Source organism: Colletes gigas, unplaced genomic scaffold (genome assembly GCF_013123115.1).
Source record: "Colletes gigas isolate AHSC1104 unplaced genomic scaffold, ASM1312311v1 Colletes_gigas_Sc00007, whole genome shotgun sequence".
Classification (NCBI taxonomy): Eukaryota; Metazoa; Arthropoda; class Insecta; order Hymenoptera; family Colletidae; genus Colletes; species Colletes gigas.
In genome coordinates this window covers 3,296,905-3,320,034 of record NW_025106636.1, presented here as the reverse complement: position 1 = coordinate 3,320,034, position 23,130 = coordinate 3,296,905, and the positions used below count along the sequence as shown (strand labels likewise).

Below are 23,130 nucleotides of genomic sequence, written 5' to 3'. Positions count from 1 at the left end.
AATGTAAATATATATATATATATATATATACATATATATAAATATTGTTATATGTCTTGTTTTCTATGTTTGTTGTGCCAATTAGAAATAAATAATATGGTATACCGTGAATTTAGTTGTGTAATTATTTATGAATATCACTTCTCATTTTTTGTTGTAACAAAAGATAGCTGTTATCTCAAAGCTAACAGTTTTATTTATGTTTAGAACGTAGTTACAATATCATTCCAGCATAAATGAATAAGTTAAAAGAGAACGTTTATGTACAATACGATAACAGCAAAGTCACACGTACGAAATATTTTAACGTTGGCAATTTTTGTTCTTATTTTGTAACTATTTCGATGCCTCCCGTTCTAATTTTTCCTTTCTTTCAGCAGTATATTATGTACATTCTTATATAAACGTTTATAAATTACAGTCTTCTTTTTAACGTGATATAATTACAGAAATATAATTACGTGTAATGAAAAATATATTGCACAATTCATCGAATAGGTGTGACAGTCCATCACCGAAATATCTATCTACATAACTAAAACGGGCACACGTTTATCGCATATTATCGACAATATTAATTACAACATAAATTAGATTTTCAATTTTACTGATAATGCTCGTAAGTATTGCACTGTAGTTACGTGTTCATTCAATTACGATAAATGCATCAAACTTAACAGTGTTAGTTTTGTTGTTTGTTTACACCGAACGCGATATGAGAAACGTACGAAACACGCGAAGATTCGGACGAAATTCACGCATTTAAATATATTTTATCGCGTGCGTATATAAAATCCGTTTTAATAAAGTCCCGATACTACGTCAGTGACCTTTCCGCGATTCCCAATCACGGACGAAGTCGTGTTCCTCCTTCCAATCGGATTCTCTTTAATTTGTTGATTTCCCGAATATTTGCCGGCATTGAATCGACTCTTCCCCAAACCGAACGTGTCGTAAGTTCGTCCAGCAAAGATTCCCGAATCCTTGGACCGATTTGAAAACTTACTTCCCATATTCTCGTTCTGGCTGAACGAGTTGTGCCTCACTCCGTTCTTCGTCAGTATCACAGGGGTACAATCAACGTCCAAATCACTGTTCTTTCTACCAGAGTTCAGCTCGTTCTGACAATTCCATTCGTGATTTCTCTGCTCCTCGTACAACTCGTCGTTTCTCAGTTGTTTATTGTTGTTGTTCCCAGAATAAAACTCATCGTTCCTCAAGTGTTTACTCCTGGACTCCTCCTTTCTTCCTTTAGTTTCCAGCTCGGAGCAACTCCTTGACTCCTCGAGTCGGCTCGATTTCGACCTGATCAGTTGCCTTTCTTCCCTGGACTTCTTCGTTTTCGACTGGTACTTGCTCGAGTTCCATTGATTCTTCTCTTCCGTGATAACGATATCGACCATCGAGTCCAGGCCCTCGTCGATTCTGTCCAAAGATTTGGTCAGAAGGCTGGGCGATTTCGGGGCTTCGATGGACCTCGGTTTTTGCGTTACGAGCGGATCCAGGTTGAAATCGGTCACGTAAAACAATCCACTGTCGCTTCCGCCTCGCGACGAGCATTGATCCTTTTTGCTGACGTGCGACACGTGATGGAAGGACTCGGATCTGCGCATTCTGGTCCGGGAGCCTTCGTCGCCTAAGAATTGCTGTTCCTGTTTGTTCAGGTTCTCCGAGCTGCCCGGTCGACCGTAGCTCTGGAGACTTCGATGCTCGTCGAACGAGTTCAAGCTCTCGAACTTCCTGATGTGACTCTCCACTCTGCTTCTGCCGGATCGTCTCGATCGCGGACTCGAGGCGCTCGATTCGAGGTAATCGTGACTGGCGGATCTGCGTAGCAGCTTCCTTTTCTCCACTTCGCTCCTGTGTTTCGTGCTGTGCCTCTGAACGAATCCGTCGGTCGCCCTGTAATTCGACTTGGATTCGTTCGTCGCCCTGTTCTCGAAGCTTCTGACCGACTTCTTGTCCTTGGCCTCGCTGTCGTTGAAGCGTCGAAGGTTGTCGAGCCCTTTCTTCGATTTATTATTACCCACGTTCTCCGTTTCTTTCGCGGACGATTTCTGAAAGCGATCGATCTCGGTATTTGGGATCTGTTCCTCGTAAGATTGACCCTTTCCGTTGTACTTCAACCGCGAAGCGCTGAGAAGCGAGTCGCTGCCATCGCCCAAGGTCTCCTCCTCTATGTCCTCGTCGTGAGAATTGTACGTTTCTTCGTGATCGACGAAGTCGCCGTGTCTCACCGCCATTATGGCCGACAGACAAGGCGGCGATCTTCTGGGCGGTTGAGGATAGAGAATAGTCGGTACGATGGCGTCCTCGACGTCCGGTCCTTTCACGACTATCTTCACGCTGCCTTCCACGGATGATTTCGAAACTCTTCGCCTCGAGTCCACGCTGTAGTCTCGATCGTTGCCAAAGTAAGTCACCTGCTCGCCTTTTATCACGTTCTGAGACACGTTCGAGTCCGTGTTGGACTTGGTGACCTTCTTGCTCGTTTGCTGATCTCTCTTCAGCACTTTGTCGAACAGATACGTGTAGGAGTTGTTGTACAGCTTGGCTTTGGACGCGTGATCGTTGCAGGATAGATCCTGACTCTCGACGTGCTCTATTCGACTCTGTTCCCGATTCTTGTCCCCGAATTCCTCCTCCGCGTCCTTCACGATGATCCTCAGCTCCTCGATCACGTCGTCTATCGTGGTCTCCTGATCGTTGTCCGGCGACATGTTCAGCTTCTGATGGTTACCGCGCATTTGGTGCTTCGTGTTCTCGGGGCTGCTCGATCTCTCCGACGAGCTGATACCCTCGTCCTCTGCGTTCGAGGACACCTTTGGCGATTGCTTCGCCCCGAGAACAGCCACCTTCTCGCGATCCTCCAGGTTGTAATTGTTCAGCTTCTCCAGCTGCAACTGCTGCAGCTCCGTTTGCAGTGCCGATACCTTTTTGCTGAGGATCCTACATGTTTCCTCGGCACGTACCACTCTTCGCTGCAGGACATCCACGTCCACGCAGTTGTGGGTCCATCTCTGAACCTCCTTATGCAGAAGATCGTTCAACGCGTCCTCCTCCCTACCGTCCAATTCTTTCAGCCATTCTTGAAGGACCTGCGGCTCTAGTCCAGCTTCGCAGGCTTCAGCCTGCTCGCACACGAAACACGGAATTTACCAAACTGAACGTTTCGTTAAGTTTTACCCACGTATTTTGAACACACTCACTTGAATATATAATCTGGTTTGCGTTCGCGGTGCAGATTTCAGGAAGGCGTTCAGGAACGACACTCCTGCGACTCTCAGTGCAATCGCTGCTCTGGGAGCCAGAAGCGCCCCAGCCAGGAACCGGAAACGTCCGCCCTCGCCGTACTTTAGCCTCAACGTGGACACTGCCTCCGAGACGGCCGCGTGACCACCCGGAGCTTGACACACCTTCGTCAGTAACTGCAAAACAGAAACAGTTCCGAGGATGTTGCGAGGTATCGTGTATACACATCGTCGATGGTTCGTAGAGAGACGTTATTATAAAATTAATATTTAATTGGGTTGATAGAAATTTAAACGATTTCGAAGAAAATATATCGTACAAGTTACAATTTTTTGAAATCGTCTTCAACATATTAAGTACTTTTAAATCTCTATGTAACGCGCATGTGTGTACCACCGGCGGTACACTGGGCTTGTATGGAAAGCTTGACGTGCACCACCGGTGGTACACGCGGCTGGGAACGTATCAAATGACGTCAAACAGTTCCAACGCTTATTTGCTTATCACGATCTGGTTTCCGCATGGACGCCAACTGTAGTTTAATCTATTCGCCTCGGGTAAACGGTGTGTCTTCTTATCGGTTCTAGCGTCCGTTTTTTTTTTTAGATCTTACTTTTCGAGGAATATCTCCGACAGTTCCATAACGCTTGATATTTCAACTTACGCCACTAGTGTCACCGTGCAGGCGTACAAATGTCTGCCTCGAAAGCGACAACTTAAAAAGATGTAAACACAAATGTTATTGAATCCCTGAAATGGAATGGATTTTATTGAAATTTCATTGCAGAAGTTTCCAAAGCAATACGCAGAGTTTAGAGATTAAAATAGAACTTGTACGTACAGTAGAGGACAAAAGTTATTGTTTTATGATTTTGTTCATCCAAAATCAGCTCACGTTGAACATTTTTTATCGTATATCCGACTAAAGATACATTTTTTGTCGTGTATAGAAAATATATAAGTATTCGAGGCGCCTTATAATTTTGTTCGATACTGTATATACAATTCTAGTTGGCAACCAAAGCTCGTCGACAGTTACCTGCTCAGCGGGAAGATAACAATCTCTTTCTACTCATTATATTCTTCCAACGTTGTACTTTTCTGAGATCACGTGCCGTGGAAGTAATTATCCAGTTCGGTTAGTCAACATCTGATCGTAGCCGCGATACTCGCAAGGTGCATTTCCTCGGGGGGGCAGGAAATAAAAAGCAGACGTGTGGGGAGCGCGCGTGAGTTTGCAAATGAAGCCAGCCGAATAACGTTCGGATTTACGATAAAAGCTGGTTCCGACGACAGACGGTCTCGAAATAACGGGTCCCAAGGCCCTCTTAGTGGGCCGGGTTTGCTGGAAACGCGGCTTCACGATTACGTATCTCGATGTATCAGGGACGCGAGAAGGGAGTAACTCACGAAATACAAGAAAATTGACCCAGTATTCTTCGACAACATTTTAGATAAAAAGATAATAATTCTAATAATAGTAAACTAATATTTCCATGCATCATCACCGATGAGCAGCATGGCCTCTTTGTCGGTCTATCAACAGTGATCTAACCTTGTAGAGTATCGTCACTATGTATCCGGTTGTATTGATAAAGACCTACAAGTCGACACAGTGTACACTGATTTCAGAAAAGCCTTTGATTCTATCAATCATTCGATCTTGATTTCCAAATTAAAGGCGTTGATCAAAAACAGCCACATGCTTTCTCGGCTATCTGGTTTCTTATCGGGAAGAGTTCAGATAATTAAATTCCAAAACAATTACTCAGGAGAAATCTCTGGTTCTCATTTGGGGCATTTCATATAAAACACATATCAATAACATTGAAAGATTGCAGTGGTTATCAGATGCCTTTCGACTCGCATAATTACGATGACTCACTTGATAATAAAAATTTGCAAACATTGCATAATAGAAGAAAAATTATCGATATCGATTCATGAGTACATCAATCAAAGATCATATTTCATGTCGGGCAATTATTCAATCGTTCCCCTTGTATGCACCATGAAAATATTTACGGAAACACGCTCTATATTATTCTGTAAACCACTGCGCGACACATGGGTTTCACAATTGTGCAAATAGAATGATTATTCATGCCAACTCCTTGCATGCAAAAACAGATACAATCGAACAATCTTTAAGAAGCTTGAAACCGCGAATAAACGGAGAAAGATTCAACCAGAATAAATGTTATAGATGATTCGATGCAGAGACCGAGAATTAATTTGTACGACTGATAGAAACGAGACGGAAATTACCAATTTCAAGTCCCGAAGCTGCAAGAAATCGTACAAGAATCAATTGCAAAAAAATATTCGCCGGACACTCCGAGAATATTTCCGACTTTTCCAGCGATTCTCGAGATAAAGTTCCGACTTACGCGCGTTGAATTAATATTTCTATTCGCGATAAGAACGTAATAGAAACGCGATAAGATATCGAGGTTTATAGACACAACGCGGTTGTTTCCGATTCCATCGTCCGAGTTGAACCCAGGACTGAAACGAGTCGTTGATCCAGGACGGTTATCTATTAATATTAACGTGTACGCGATAAAAGTACGATAAGACGACAACGGAAGATGCAACAGGATCTTATTGGACGAGCATGATCCGAGGCGTGCGATTCCAAGCCGTGGATCTTTTTTGATTAACAGTACCGCGACGCTCGGAACGGAAGTGACGATTGTTACCTGGAGAGCTAGAACTCGGGACCGGTTCAAGCTACTAGTCAGGCAGACTGCCAGAGCAAGAAGACCGGGTTGAGCTTGCACCAGGAGCCTCGGTGCATCGGTGCATCGTTCGGCGCATGCAGCCAGACACTCGACGCAACCCAACTCGTCCAGCGCAGCTCTTCTGGTGCCGACTCTTGGACCGGTGTGACCGGAAGAGGGTGGTGAACTTTGAGCCAGCTGAACACCCCGAAGTGTCTCCAATAATAAGATGATCCCATCGGCGGGCGGCGACGCGAACTCCTGGACGAAGCTGGAAAACGATTTCGTCATTTAAATAGGAAAAATTTTCAAAATTTCAGTCAACATTATTTTTCAAACATCAAATACATCGTCCCTTTACCTTCACAGTCAGTTAACTCTGTTCTGTTCGTTATTAGTGTGGATGTTAGATAATACCAGTCTGGATAGATACATGTTTTGTGATTAGAGGACTCTGAAAATACAGGGTGAGGCATTTTAAACAGGTCACCTGAATAACTCGCTTGTTTTTGAAGATAGGAGAAAATGCATTAGACCAAACTTATTTGGTATCGGGGGGCTCATAATCTGGTATTACCAATTTTTTTGTAGGTGGAGGCGTCAAGGAGATATGAAGGTCAACTTTGTTTTTTTAAATGGAACAGTATATTTTATTACTTACATTCTGATAGAGTGTTTCAAGGCGAATACAATGACCTATTATTAAGGTCATTCAAGGTCACCCAAAGTCAACTGCAATAGAAAATAAATTGTGTCAGAGTACATTTCGAATACTTGTGTATCACGTGTGTGTATTGCGTGACACGGGTCACAAAAGATAAACAAACATTCAATCACATTGTACGCTTATCCGTATCCTCAAACATTATTGGTAATTTTACTACCGACTAGAGCACAGCTTCGTAACATTTATTCAGTCTAAGTGTTTAGTTTTCTAAAATGCGTTACACGATAGCAGAGAAAGTAGAAATGGTTCTTATTTATGGTGAATGTCATAGAATTATGAGGGAAGCGGTACGTGTGTATAGTGAAAGATTTCCCGATCGTAATAATAGACCTTCACTTTCTGTCTTTACAAACATTATAAAAAAGTTCCAAGAAACTGGAACTGTGGATAACAAAACACGTAATCTTGCCAAACGAGCAACTGATGATGGAAACTCGATAAATATTGTAGCAGCTGTAATACAAGATCCACATGTTAGTACAAGACAACTGGAACGCGAAAGTGGCATCAGTCAACGAAGTATTTTACGAATATTACACATTAACAAATTTCATCCGTTCCACATATCACTTCATCAACAATTAACTGAAAATGATTATACAAAACGTTTACAATTTTGTGAATGGGGCTTACAAAAACTACAAGACGATGAAATGTTCTTGAGTAAATTGTTATTTACCGATGAGGCCACATTTACAAACCATGGAGCAATTAACCGTCACAACATGCACTACTGGTCGGTAGATAATCCACGATGGTTGAGAGAAGTCGACAAACAGAGACCTTGGTCTGTAAACGTCTGGTGCGGTCTTCTTCATAATAAAATAATTGGTCCATATTTTATTGATGGCACGCTAAATAGTAGTAAGTACCTGAGAATCTTAGAAGACGTTTTGCCAGAATTGTTAGAAGACACTTCACTGGACATACGACAATCCATGTGGTTCCAGCAAGACGGATGCCCTGCTCATTCAGCACGCAATGTTACAGAATTTCTAAATAGAAAATTTGGAGATTCTTGGGTAGGTCGATCAGGAAGTAACAAATGGCCGGCACGATCCCCAGACCTGACACCTCTCGATTTTTATTTGTGGGGAAAATTAAAGGCAGAAGTGTACCGCGAAAAACCAACTACCAAACTTGACATGCAAGAACGTATAAGAAGAGCTTGCTCTGTAATAGATACAAATGAAATTTGCCAGGCAGTGTCATCAGTATTGCAACGATTTAGACTATGTATCCATGTTCAAGGTCGCCATTTTGAACACTTGTAATAGCAGTATCAAAGTATCCAAGTGTTCGAAGAGTGCTTTGACACAATTTATTTTCTATTGCAGTTGACTTTGGGTGACCTTGAATGACCTTAATAATAGGTCATTGTATTCGCCTTGAAACACTCTATCAGAATGTAAGTAATAAAATATACTGTTCCATTTAAAAAAACAAAGTTGACCTTCATATCTCCTTGACGCCTCCACCTACAAAAAAATTGGTAATACCAGATTATGAGCCCCCCGATACCAAATAAGTTTGGTCTAATGCATTTTCTCCTATCTTCAAAAACAAGCGAGTTATTCAGGTGACCTGTTTAAAATGCCTCACCCTGTATATGTTTTATACACTTCTGCACGATGCATGATTTTGCATATATCTTTCAGCAATCCTTATTTCCTTATTTAAAATTTATATTTCTCCTTCTGTTTTTACCCTTTGTTGCTTTATCTCGATCGTACCGGTTAAGGGGTTAGAAATGCGAATGATTCCTGCAATCTAACATGGCTATCTCTGCGTATGTTCATCTACGCGTGTATTTATTCAAGCTGGAGAATTTCTGCAAATAAACTGTGTTTATTTTCATGTATTATTTATATCCGTTTGGTATTAATATGTGATTGCGTGGGTATTATGCTCTTATAGCTTCGAGATTCTTTACAAGCCTGTCATCCATCAGGTCTTTAGGTGTAATGATATCATTTATTCAGTCGTTGATCATAAATATATTCGATAATAGTTTTCTATTTCTATGTTTGGTGCGTGGGCGTTGGATGGGGTTTGACTCATGCAATAATAGTAATAAAAAATAATATCCAGAACGTCTTCTTAAATTTGGAATAAAACGTAAACACGTAGCCCATCGAGCATTTATCGTTTATCAGATTCTATTTCCAATCGTTACGTAGGTCTTCCCGCGTAAAAATTTGTTTACACATTTGAGAATACATCGAAGATAACAAGCGTGGAAAATTATTGACATACTTAAATCGAAATAAAATTCGTTGAGCCACGAGTTACAAAATATTACGTGTTATGTGATAAAAATATACGCAAAAGAATAATAACATTTTTTTATATATTTCCGACTGTCAAATTTGAATATAATAAATCGTTATTAAAGCTTGACAATAAGCCAAGAAAGATTTTCGATACTGTCGATGTTATCGGTAGAAAATAAGAGAGAAAACAAGTTGTTTCTTGATAATGTCATAATCTGATGTGTATGAAACTGATTTTTGTACACAAGACAACGTTGATTATAATATACTGGAATGTTTAGTGTTAATACATATCAATTTTGGATAGTCTTACAAATTTCTTGGTTAAAGTGAACGTTATCTCCAAGGAAAATAACAGGTTTTCTGTTTAGAAAATTAGGCTGATTGCAACGTTGACTCGATAACAGTTTGAAATGAATTATCGCTTCTATATTTTTAGAAATACTTGATAAACGCTTGCTTTATCAAACGACTAAATATACAATCATAATTTAATTTTGGCACAAGTAAGATTAAGCATGACAAATAGAGTATAAAGAAATAAACATTAGAAAACAACGGTACTTAGAAAAAATTTTAAGTATTTTGTAAAATCTGATGTTTACGTCCATATTGAATAGTTGCAAAATGCTTATATAAATTACAATTATGTGCAAATAAGTACACAGTAGCTACATAATACAAATTTATACGTACATTAAGTGGTAGGTTTAATTAACGAATAATATTACAGCCCTAACAACTACTATATTTTAACACAGCTTCAAATATCCCATAAACTCATTCTATACCCACTTTAATAAACAGTAAATGATAAGTTTAATTGACGAGAAATTTTATGGTTTCGCACAATTACTATGTTTTAACACACCTGAGTTAGAAACTAAATTTTATACATGTACAATAAAGTATAATCTTTTAAAGTATATTTCTCTAATCTCATTTAGTTGTGCTTATTCTAACGTATCTAATATATTGCTCCAATTACCGAACTTTATCTTATTTTAGCATATCGATTTCGTATGTTTTCTTCTTTCCATTAGTAATAACAAATATTCAAGAAATGTACGTATTTTTATCTTTGTGGGTATTTTAATGTACGCGGGACAATACATAGTCAATATATTAGGGGACAGGTGGCGCTGAGAAGTGTGGTCGAGAATAATAATCGATAAATCGCAGTTTTATGTTTGTTCGCGCCAAATTCAAAAGTATATTTTGTATCACGTTATTTGAAGGATTAACTCTCTCCTGAGTTTCTAATAATAAGCATAATAGTCTCAGCGACTTTAGGGATAGCCAGAATACGAACGAAAATTCATTAATTGATTTAATTCGATTATTCGACGCGCTTGGTGGTATCAATGATTAATTTTCATCCAGTTCCGCGGCGTGTATGCATTTGTAGTATTTCATGCTCGATTGCTGATCGTCCAGCGTGCTACCATGGGATATCACTTTACCAGATATCGTATTTATCGATCGTTCTTTTAAAAAAAAAAACTATACAACTCGCTAGTTTCCCTCTTAAGCCGCTTCGAGCTGGTGGGAAGACGTGTGACGGTCTTAAAGTAGACAGGTGCAAGGACAGTAAATACATATTACGAACGCGAAAGACTGACAGGTCCACGGACGAGTTTGATTCGAAGCTGCGAGTTGCGTTCTCTTTTAAGATCGAACGAAAGTCACTCGTAATAGACGACAGCTATCTTAGATCGTGTCACGTTTAGCTTCCTCGCGACGACTGAGAATGAAAGCAATATCGTAGAATATTTATGGAATATTTGTAAACGTTTCCAAACTATATTATTCACTCCACCGAAACGCAATCGCGGTGGTCATTCAAACGATATTATTTCGATTGTCTTTCGTAGTTTTCATTTTATTTAAATGTAAATATTTTTTAAAACCCACGAATAATAACTTGATTGGACGTTTCCTTTTATCCGGAAGACAATGGACATAATTACCGCCATAGAAATTCCGAGTCTCGAATACCGACCGCCGTCGCGAGTTTATCTTTATTTTTAATTCGCGGCACGGACAAACAGCCATAAATCATGTGCGGCACGCACCCACGGGTTTCCAAAAAGGAAAACGAAGATAAGAAAATGCTATTCAGAAAGATTCGCGTCTAGACCCGGCGACACTATAAACACCGTGTATAAGCGCCGTACGCAAGTTGAATGCATGCAAATGAGTATGAAAACATTTTCTATGTACACGGCTGTATGTGCTCGTCGCCTATTTACCCGAGAGTAAACAACAGAGAAAGAGAAAGAGAGAGAGAGAGAGTTCTCTTCTAACAATAGACACATTATGTTACCCGGGCGTATTATGCATACCGTGTGAGGTTTCGTGATACTCACGTGTGTATACGTGCGCGAAATACACCGTGGTATTACGATTCAACAGCGTGAACACCGTAGGTCGCCTTTGTTGGCGCACCTTAAAAATACGCGACGGCCACTCCGTTTGGATATCGGGAGAAAATGAAAGCTTGTGCAGGGACGACAATGACGGCCGAGTGTATGAAAGGAGCGAAGCATAACCGGAGACCACCCTGTAGAACGCGCTCCGAACGATGCCTTTAACCCTCATGCCAATAACTTTTCTCATATTTCGTTTGAACATTCATTGAAACTCGTTGTAATATCGTAAAGCAGCTTTGCATCGTTCTTTGGATAATTCTACGTTTGATTTGCGTTTTGAAAATAAAGAAAAAGGAAGATGGGAACAAACGTGAGTGGTGAAGATGTGTGTCGATGAAACGTTAGAGTATGGTGGTTATTTAACAGTGAAAATTAATATTTGCACTTTATATGAAACAAAAGATCAAGCAACTACGAGAGGATAAAAGTAACTGGACCCCGGTTAACGTGTTATTATTTATTAACTACTGTATAAAATATTATTCGATAAACGATGGATGAGTCGCACGTATCGTGCAGGACAGTTGCAAGAGGAAAAAGAATTTGTTTCAAGGAGGATGACTCTGCTATTGAAAACACGCTTTTCTGGAGACGTCATGCGATGCCTCGTCCGGCAATGGGTGCATTATATTACACCCTGCATTATGCAGACTACGGTGTACACGTAAGAATGCTTTCGGCGGACGGGGCATGAATATCAAGTGTTCCTTATTGCCTGGTGTGTGGGGCACACCCTAAAATTCAAGACGATGGACGACGATGAACAGAAGAAAACGAAAGGACTCGACGACGTTGGACGTTTCTCTCGCACGCGATGCTTCCGACCTTACATGGATTGCATAATTTACATTTTTATTCCATTTCCATACACGATAACGTACTTTGTTCGGAGAGAGATTTACATTTCGTATAAAATTGGAACAATTTCAAACGAGTGATCGATAATAACGATAAATTTGTTACTCGAGTCTAAAAATCAGGATTCGCTATTTAAAAATTATTTGGAAGAGTTCATCCTGCCTGAAAGCAGATTTCTTTCAAGAAAGGTTAAATGCACTTGTTTCTCGATGGACGAATTAAATTTTATTTTAAATATAATAAAAATAATTCATTAAAAACCAAGAAAATGTAAAGATGGATCATTATGGAATTAACTGGTTTTAAAATTTATATCCAATTCTGTACAAAAAAATTTATACAATATATGCCATAGACAGATGCCTATATTCATGCTTTATAGACAGGTGTTTGACACGATCTGCGCGTAACATTTGTAACTCATTCAATTTTGTATTAAATGCTTCATAAAAATTTGTGATTGTACTCCAAACATGTATGAATATGTATCCCAAACGAAAACTTCATAGATCTATTAATTCCCTCATAATTAATTCTCAAGAATCATCTGACTCATTTATAATTTCTAATTAAAATTGTAAGAAACATATAACACATTGTACATTTCTTTGAGAGTCTATCGTTTTAATTCCATCGCTACAAAAATAAATGCACCGTGATTGTTTGTAGCCGTGGCGTTAATCGAAGAATCCAGCGCGTAGGATAATGGCGTTTCGCGGTTTCCGGCGCAAGGACAAGCAGAAACGCGAGTGCGTCCGTGGAACCAATCGCGATGCATTACCCGGCCCCGTGTAAGAGGCAGGAACGGGATCTGATATCGCGCGAAGAAAAAATGAGACTTCCTTGGTTTCCATTAAGTAGGAAGCAGTTACGCATTCGCTGTTACGCGAACCGGAAGCATCGCGGGGTATCGTGTGGGGTTCGGTGGCCGGTCGAGGCTTCTTTCGAGCGGTTAATATTTCTCCGCGTGGAAAAAGAAACATAGAACGAGCCTGCTTTATATAAAATGCATCGCGTTAACGTTCCCCTCGAACGTGTTTTTCCATATCCGACGAAGCAATTAGGCGGTTCAAAGTTCAGTTTAATTAAAAGTTTTGTTACCTCCCTCAGACTGTTATTCCTTTGGATAGTTACGGTAGATTTTCAGCGGAAACACCGAGACATTTTCAATAAAACTGTACCTATTTTGCAAGTCTTCTCTTAAGACTGATTGGAACAAAAATCTTAAGGCGTCTCGTTGTTTTATTCGCTGGAACAACGATTGCGAGCATTCTATTAGAAATAGGAGAAGAATAGTTAGCGCGAACTGCCTAATAAATCCTTCACGATTCGCTGTCACCGATCGTACGAGCCTCGGTTTGTAACGTCTTCCATTAAGGACTCGTTTCGTGCATACCAACGATCTCAGATTTCGTGAATGAACGCAGGGATCTTTTGAAAGCGCGACAGATCGAAAGAAAGGCCTTTTAAAGGAACGATGACCGACAAAATACACCCGTGACACGGAACATCAATGAAAACGAAGCCTGATTCGCATAACAAGGGCCCCAAGAGACACGTGAGTCGTTCCGCGCCGGCGTGGAGGCAGAATTGCAGACCGAATGAACATAAATTGCATGTTCTTCCTGCGTACTTCCTTTCACCGGTTCGTTTTGTGACGAGCGACATTTTGATAAGTTGCCTCGGACTCATAATGTTCTCGTTTAATCAGCCCGATACCCGGGTATGCAATTAAACATCACACGTTGATTTAATAGTTGATAATAACTCGTACTGCCGCGGCGGTTTCTTTCTTTCGTTTTTCGTTCCCCGAACAGATTACTGTTTAATAACGCATCACTTTTCATTAACGACTTAGTACGGAGGCTCGTGCGAATTCCTAAACGCTCTTGATCCTCGAAACCATTCTCAACGAAAGTTTTGCCGCATCAACGGCGAATTTCGTCGAGAGAAAGCAGCATTCTTTTTAAATATTTCACAATCTCCTACGATTAACTGCGATTTCTACGAACTATTATTTCAGCTTTTTTAACCTCTATCTTAGTTGGTTCGATCGTTATCTTTTTACGCGCTTCATTTTTCGAAATCGATCGTGGAATAACGAAGTCTCCTTGCAGAATCGAACATATTTCGATCTATTGCGATAAAACATTTATCCAAAGCGTGAATAACGAATATAAGTCGCAGACGATCTTCTGGACCGGTAGAAAAGAGTCAACGTTGATTTAATCGATCCAGACAGGCAATTATTAGGATCGACTCGTAAATAAATTGATCTCGTCGGTCGGGACAGACGCGTAAAGGTCCGCGGCAAAAACGCCGATCTAAACGCTCCGAGATCCCGACAAATGATACACGGCTCGATCGTGGAAATCAAGAATGCGCCTCATCCAGATCGATTTGCACATTGAGCACGCCGTGCCGGCCGGGTACAGTTATCCGTAATATCGGTATTCGTTTATCCGAGGCCGCTACTTACAGGTTATCCGGTTGCCTCGTTCGAATTATAAGCGATTCTCGTATGTGGGACAATCGCGTCGGCCAGATGGCCGCCTCGAGAGGATGGCGCCGAGATCGCGGAGAATTTGTAACGTCCGCTGAATGAATCGCTGACGAGACAGTTAGAAAAAAATTCTCAAACATTTAGAGTCGTCCTTAATCATCTGCGACGTGTAACGGGACTCGTCTTACACTGTACGACGTGAGATCGACTACTGGACAATCGCGCCAAGCACCGATATTAATGGAACTGATATTCAATAAACTCACGCGTACGCTTAGGGGTGATAAATAACACTGGTCAACCACCAATGTGTATTGTTCATCCAAGTATCAAATACATTTTCAGCAACTTTTTCAACAGTATTAAAATTTGTACATATTCTTCATTAAAATACGCGTTGTTTGCATTTCGAAACATTGAAATCCTCCAGTCCGTTCGGAAGTTATGATTTTTTAAACATACGCGTGAAATTTCGAACTTATGGAAAAAAGAATTTTTTTTCTCGAAAATGGGTAGGAATTCGGGGGTATGTCTATTCACCAAAAATGATTATAATTAACTCCTGAAACCGAAAATAATTTTTTTAGAATGATTTGAAATTTTTCAATTTTGCCGAAAAATTTGTCCACCTATTGAATTTTTTTCTCGAAATTGCGTAGGAATTCGCGGGTATGTCTATTCACCAAAAATGATTATAATTAATCCCTGAAACCGAAAATAATTTTTTTAGAATGATTTGAAATTTTTCAATTTTGCCGAAAAATTTATCCACCTATTGAATTTTTTTCTCGAAATTGCGTAGGAATTCGCAGGTATGTCTATTGACCAAAAATGATTGTAATTGACCCCCGCAGCCGTAAATAATTTTTTTAGAACGATTCGAAACTTTTCGTTTTCGCCGAAAAATTTAGGGATCTGCTCGAATTTTTTTCTCGAAAATGGGTAGAATTTCGGGGGTATGTCTATTGACCAAAAATGATTCTAATTGACCCCTGCAACTAAAAATAATTTCTTCAGAACGATTTGAAATTTTTTTTATGTACACTCAAAGAGGACCACACACCTCGTGGTTGAAACGTCGTAAAAGTTTTAATATGATCTAATAATAGTATTAATTTCCGTTAAACATTTTTCAAAACTGAAGCAGTATTCTTGCAGGGAAGAAAAAACACTTGGAATAAATTAATAAACGAGGGGCAACGATAAAATCTTCGATAGTCCGTTAAGAATGTGGCCAGTTATAATATACATATCTCGTCTATTTAGACACGATCGTGCGCAAAATAAAAATGGACCGATGCCCGTTAATGTATCTTCAACGCTTTCTCATTTAACGCGAGAAGGTTTAACGACCACCAAGCTAATCTGTTGTCGTATCGAACAAGAATTTTTACGAGCCGTACGAGATTCACGTATCTCGATGTTCGAACGTCGAAAAAAATGCGTAAAAAGTAACTGTAAATCCCTGTCCGTTCGAGCTCTTCTTCCTGTTCGATTAATATCGAAGCCTTTCGAGTCGTTCTTGTTGTTAGTTCCAGCGAGAGAGCGCGAATTCAGTTTATTCTAATTATTGTTCACGGTTAATCAAGTTCTTCGGGGTATCGGCTGCATCGTTGAAAAGTTTCCTTCGAAAGCGAATCTTTTCCTTTCCTCTTGTTCGGGGAACGGCTCTCGAAACAATTTTTAATCGAATTTATCGGGCAATGAGAACATTCCACGAATCTAATTGCATAATAATGACAAATCTAGCTTATTATATAGTACACCTATGTCAATTATTTTCATTACTATAAAGTGTAGAAAAATTGATAAAGGTTTTAATGATTCCAAGGTGTCTCTCTGGAGGTTTTTTAAGGTCATTATATTATAGGTCGTTGAACTCGTCTCGATGTCGACTACATCCATAGTAGTTAATAAAATAAATTTATGTGACTGGGAGAACTCTTTTTATCTCCATCGAATCGATGCCTTCGAATCATTCAACCCTTTGTCATTCTTTTCTATCGTCCATAGTAATAGAAATAAATTAGATGTTCGATTTAAGAGGAACACCTTGAATACGCTTTCCTTGATACCCTATAAATAATTTCATTTAAAAAAGTTAAGATCAATATCTTTTATCATTTATATCTAAAGATCCCAATAGTAGTTTAGAAAAGTTTAACATGCTTGTATCGACGAATGATCTCGATCCTGTTCTTAGTTAATCTCAAGACAGGTTAGGGGTTCACAAACCTTGGAAATGCCAGCCTCAGGTCCGCCCTAAGCTTGTTCAGAAGCTCGCTGACCGACGTGAATTGTCTCAAGGTCATCTCGCCGCTTCCGGAAGCGTAACCGGAACTCGAACTGGTTGTGGACGGCAGGGTACCTTGCAATTCTTGAACGCTTCCTAATGGACGCCTTCCCCATCGTCTCAACGCGATCGCGTAGTCCTCAGCGTTGTACGTAGGCGGTCTTAATCGTTCCTGAAAAGACGATCGAGATATCAATATATTGGAATATAAAAACGAAAGGAATCTTCAGTCTTCGTTGTCTTAGAACAGTCTAAGAACGCGTAATAAAAATAGTTAAACTTTACAGACATGCAGTTCCGAAGCTATTACAGTTTTATTAATTATTAAGCGATTGTTAGAAGCGGCAAAGCTTCCTCTTTAAAATGGCTTTTGGTTTTTGACGATCGGACTTTCCGTTTTCGAGATATCGTAATTTATGTAAAAGGTAATTTCTTTAATTCGATTCACTCACTGTCCGTCTCGCGTATAATAGCCTATTCATGCGTATTAAAAATAGTAAAACTTTAGACGCGTGCAGTTCCGAAACTATTAGTGTTTTATTAATTATCAAGGCATTGTTAGAAGCGGCAAAGCTTCCTCTTTGAAATGGCTTTTGGTTTTTGACGATCGGACTTTCCGTTTTCGAGATATCGTAATTTATGTAAAAGGTAATTTTTTTAATTCAACTATATCTGTCTTCGTCTAGCGGAGTCGGACCTCTTTGTCGCACGTGCGTGGTACTGACCTAGCCCGCGTACGTGACTGTCGTGACCCAGTTTCGGCGTAGTATTTCCAAGAATTTACTACGCACTGTTTACTATCCGCGCGCGCGAGATCAATGAACTCGCGCGAGCGCAACAAGAAACGTAAACAAACCATATCTCCGAAACTAGCCACCGCATCGAGTTTAAACTAAAATCGCTATATCTTCGGAACTAATGAAGCTATCGACTCGTACGAACGCTCGTTTTAAAGGGCATTTCATCCACTATCCGATGATCATCTCAGCTATTACTATTTACGTTGTCTTCTATGTTTATTTTAACATTTACTTTGACTCTACGCGCCCAAAGAGGTTTCTGCAATTCCTATCGATTATACAACCGGTGCGCGATAAAACTGGATTCTAAATTGTGTATTTAATTGAAAATGAATTCATTATGTTCGTAAATAATTGTTTCCTCCGGGGCTAATTACGCAATCGATTTGAATGAAGAGTCATTTTAAAGGATTTTTCATCCTCTATCCGACGAATGTATCAACTATTATCATTTACGCTGTCTTCTATGTTTAAAATAGAAGTACCTTGCCTTGTAAAAGGGACTAAGGAAGACCGGTCATTCGAAGCCAATTATTTTTTAATATCAAGCTTAATGAGAAATGGCCTGCACGGTTTTCTTGAACTGAAAAATCTATATGCCCGATCAATTTACGCCGAGGGTTGTGTAGCTTTCTAAGCGGTCAATCAAGGATACCGCGAATATTCGAAATAAAGTCACTCGGTCAATTGCGGTTTACTTGGCGCGGTAAATCGGTCGGATCTAACGAGAAACCGAGTTTCTATTTCGTGGTCACTCCATCTTGGTGCACGAATTTCACGTGAGATAACATATATCGGTATAAATATTATGGACCTTAATAAACCTACGAATTTTTCGCTTTTTCGGACATCCAAACAATGGGGTAGTAACGTGAGGTAGCATTACTTTTGTTTAAAATAAGAAACTGGTTAAACGCAGCGTATAAACATAAATATGTCGAAGCAGGGTTTTAGCAATCTTTTTTCAAATAACTCGATTGTTCTTCTCCACCCCATATGTAGACCTGGGTGCCACGATCTTTAGACTGGGATCTAGCAGGATGACCGAGGTCGTTGACAGTCACAATCAATCACTGGCTCGTTCGTTGCTGGTATCGACGCTGATGGGCCATCATCGTTTGATGTATACGGGTCTCGCTAGTAACGGCGATAAAGTAATTAGAGTTCCTTTCCGGGATGTGTGCGCCATATCGCGTACACGTACGTACGTAAATCGTCTAATGGGGAGCGTGATAAAGTAGAGGTGTGTATAGATCAATCATGTTTCGTTTCATTTTTCTGATTCCAGGCGAACGCGAAACGGGATCTCCGGGGCAAGAAATCGTTAGGGCGAAGGGTTTAGCCGTAATCGTTGCAATTATACAGGTAATTAGGCCCCGCGACAAAACAAAACAAACTTACGCGCAACCTAGATCCGCGATTACGCCTTCTTGGCTCTGTTTGGTGGTTTGTCATCGCGTTTTTCGTTTCACAATAATTATAATTAACAAGTAATGCCTGCAGATCGAAAAATTCAAGTCTAAGCTTAATCGAATTTCCACCGTGCGATGTGAGTTTGTTTCGTCCCCCACTAAATACTAGAATAATAAATAAACTGATTTTTGGTACAAAAACCATAATGTTTTTTCTGTTTTATTGACATTGGTTTCGTTTGGAATATTTTTTACACCCGCTGGGGATTCGAATCTAAAAACGACGATTCAACGTCGGCGTAAATGCACGGGTTTCAGGGTTAACGCGATGCACCGTGATCTCTGGTTGATATTAATCATATTATCCGTGATAAATCGCCTCCCTCGCAGTTTCACGACGCGTACAAATACCGGCGAAGCGATTACGAACTGCAGAATTCCATGCATCCAACCGGCGCATGTTAATGCATGTACGGGCATTAAAACCGTGGCTCGGTTAAATGCAAAGTAACCGATTGTTTCGACGATTCAAACGCCAGAGCAAATAATCAGAGGCACGACGTTGCGCATACTTCGCGAAATCGCGGTTTATTAATTGACTCGTTCCGTGGCACGCGATACGCGCGATAAATTATTAAAATTTATCCGATAGATCGTTTCATCTATCCTTGCGCTCGAATTCTAAAGCAGATCCTTAACTCTCAGTCCAGGAAAAAAGGTCGATGTACATTATTTACGCAATTTTTCCTGCCACGACACCGGAACGTTTCGTTATCGACGCGCGAGGATCGAGTTTATACATAGAGATTCGTTTAATAATTTGATCGAGAGCTTCCGTAATTTTCAACTCCCTTTTAGAACTGGAACTGGCCTGCGGACGATGATCGTGACAAAAAATAGTACACGCAGAGGCGAATGTATAATGCAACGATTTTCGCGGCAATTACGAGTCATAGATCGAGAACTGGCCGGGATTATGATAGAAAACAAGTCGATTTCGCGATCTTAACTACCCATAATCATCTTCCATTCACACATTTCTGGCCCGTTTATCGAACCTCGGAACAGCGTCGCTGTTCTCACGGCGTCGCTGGAATAAAACGACCGACCAACCTCCGCACGCCTACCTGTACTCTATATATTGACTGAATGTTGAAAGATATGCTAATCGAAAACATCCTGCCTGCGCTTGAATGCGCACGACGAGACGGTTGCCTTACTGCCGCCTGAGTTACACGATTTGCCCTTTTTCCTCGCGTTTTAAAGATCCCCCCCTATCAGCGACCAGCGATTTCTTCGTCGCTGCCCAGCTCGCGGAAGGTGTACTGACCTTTTCCGGTTGTGGCCCCCAGGGTTTCACCACCAGCAGTTCCTCCTCCGCGTTTGGCGCCATTTCCGATTCGCTGAAACAAGACAAACGTCGTGAGTCTCGCGAAACAATTTCAAATCGTTCTAAAAAAATTATTGTTGGTTCCGAGGATCAATTACAAACATTTTTGGTGAATAGACATACCCTCGAAATCCTAATCAGTTTCGAGAAAAAAAATTCAGTAAGTGGACTTTTTCGTCGAAATTAAAAAATTTCAAATCATTGTAAAAAAATTATTTTCGGTTCCGAGGATCAATTACAATCATTTTTGGTGAATAGACATACCCTCGAAATCCTAACCAGTTTCGAGAAAAAAAATTCAGTAAGTGGACTTTTTCGTCGAAATTAAAAAATTTCAAATCATTGTAAAAAAATTATTTTCGGTTCCGAGGATCAATTACAATCATTTTTGGTGAATAGACATACCCTCGAAATCCTAACCAGTTTCGAGAAAAAAAATTCAGTAAGTGGACTTTTTTGTCGAAATTAAAAAATTTCAAATCATTGTAAAAAAATTATTTTTGGTTGCGGGGGTCAATTACAATCATTTTTGGTGAATAGGCATACCCCCGAAATCCTGCGCATTTTCGAGAAAAAAATTCAGTAGTGGAAAGAAGAATATTTTTTTGTTTTTAAAAGTCACATCAAAAAATTTAATTTCGTATTGCTAGTCGTTCATATTAATAAATACTGTCGGAGTATAAATGCTTTAGGAGCATAATCTATAAGCAAAAATACGAAAGAACCATATGAAGTTTGTTTGCAAATGCTTTGTATAATATTGATTACCAAAAACGAGTTGCATTTTGTGGAAAGAAATCCTCTACTCTTGTCAGAGATTTTATGAACAGATGATCATTAGAATACATTAAGTAATACATCAAATAACATTGATTTAACTAATTGGTTAAGAAAACATTGCGTAGAAAGGGACCATGAGTTCCGTTAGGCTACCAAAAGAGGGGCCGTGGAAAGAAACGTGGAAAACCATTAACGATCATGTGTATTGGACAGCTGGTAACATTCAAGGTCCAGTGACCTCGTTAGATCGCTGGGTGAGAGCGAGGATGACAAACATGAATGAATGTGGAAAGAACGAATAGACTGACTTGACAATAATAAATCATATACGATGTTAGTCATTCTCTTTTTACGTACTACAGTTTTGTGCTATGTAGTATAATACAGAATGTGAATTGTATCTTTGTACGTGCAAACATTTCGCGAAAACTCGAGGACAATGTTAAAAATCCACATTTTATGATAGATCTATATGTTAGATCGTGAGAATTTGCAAATTAAGGAAAAATCAATCGAACATCACACTTTTTGAAAGAATGTTTGGTTCCTGATCAAGGTCCAAAATTCAACAATTTTTAACATCGACCTTTTCAGCTTCGTTCCTTTCTCGACCCTCGAGATCAGGTACGATGCACCCCTCGCTCGTAAGCCCTGCACTTGACCATGAATATCAACCGATTAAAAAAAGAAAAAAACACGTCTACGATGCAGTTAATTGGGAAGTTGCGCGCGTCAGGTGTTCAACCACGTTGTGGAACGACTGTCGAGAATTTCCTCGTTGGAATTTTCAAACGGTACCTCGCTCACTTGTTTCGTTCCGCCGCAACGGAGACGAGCTCGACGTGGCTCCAGGGTTTCGTTTCGATCGTATTGGTATCGCGCAACACGACGGCCTAAATTTCGGTTCCACTAGATTTCTGTCGGATTGCACGATCCACGGTCGCTGTCGATGAAATTAATTGCAACGAGCCAGAGCCCGTGTCTGCAAAACATTCGAAAATGAAACACTATCGTGTCTACACACGAGCTTTTAGATTATCAATGATAAATGAACTGAAGCAAGGCACTTGCTCGGGTGATCGAACATGTTCCAATTTATTTCACTTCTTTTTAATGTTGACACTACAAAAGTCGTAGATACTATTTTGTAGCAATTTATATTCAATTCGATTAATTTAATGCTGTGAATATATACGACTAATAAATTGTTTCTTTTGATTGGAATTATCAAAGTGTTAATTATAAAGCGTCAAAGTGGTTGATTAAATTTCGTAAATTTAATGTTTTAAGAGCACGTGCCGCGTTTGACCCTGCCTTGTCACATCCCTGATGAGAAACATCGCGAATAACAAGCGAAATCCCTATCTCCCTCGCAACGAGTTTGCTCAATCCGGGCGTCCGATCATGCGGCCCCGCTTAAACAGCGCCAATTAGCCTAAAGAGTTTACAATAACAATTCCATTAATTAATGACTTTCACACCTCGTTGTGGGATACGCGCGCTGATTAGACGCGGCGCACTATATTGTACAACGTTACGATGGAATATTCATGCACGTTCGAGAGGGGGATGGGATGCAAATGAGTGTAAAACGCAAACGAGCAACCAGAAATGTTCGGCCAGAACGAGTAATGGCTGCGTAACATTGTAATTAATAGCCGCGCGTTGGAAAACTTGGAATTCCTTT

General features: G+C 40.0%; 1 protein-coding gene across 3 annotated transcripts in view; it reads right to left on the bottom strand.

The window, feature by feature from the left end:
* Positions 1 to 8: 8 nt before the first annotated feature.
* Positions 9 to 23,130, bottom strand: part of LOC122396474 — a 126,948-nt gene continuing 103,826 nt past the window's right edge. For all 3 annotated transcript variants that reach the window (XM_043394924.1, XM_043394922.1, XM_043394923.1), the window contains exons 2-6: positions 20,604 to 20,676; positions 17,004 to 17,233; positions 5,955 to 6,246; positions 3,210 to 3,428; positions 9 to 3,131 (exon numbers count right to left, since the gene is read on the bottom strand). In XM_043394924.1, the coding sequence (XP_043250859.1) occupies positions 801 to 3,131; positions 3,210 to 3,428; positions 5,955 to 6,246; positions 17,004 to 17,233; positions 20,604 to 20,666 (3,135 nt within the window). In that variant the 5' untranslated portion in view covers positions 20,667 to 20,676 and the 3' untranslated portion in view covers positions 9 to 800. The remainder of the gene's footprint in view (positions 3,132 to 3,209; positions 3,429 to 5,954; positions 6,247 to 17,003; positions 17,234 to 20,603; positions 20,677 to 23,130) is intronic.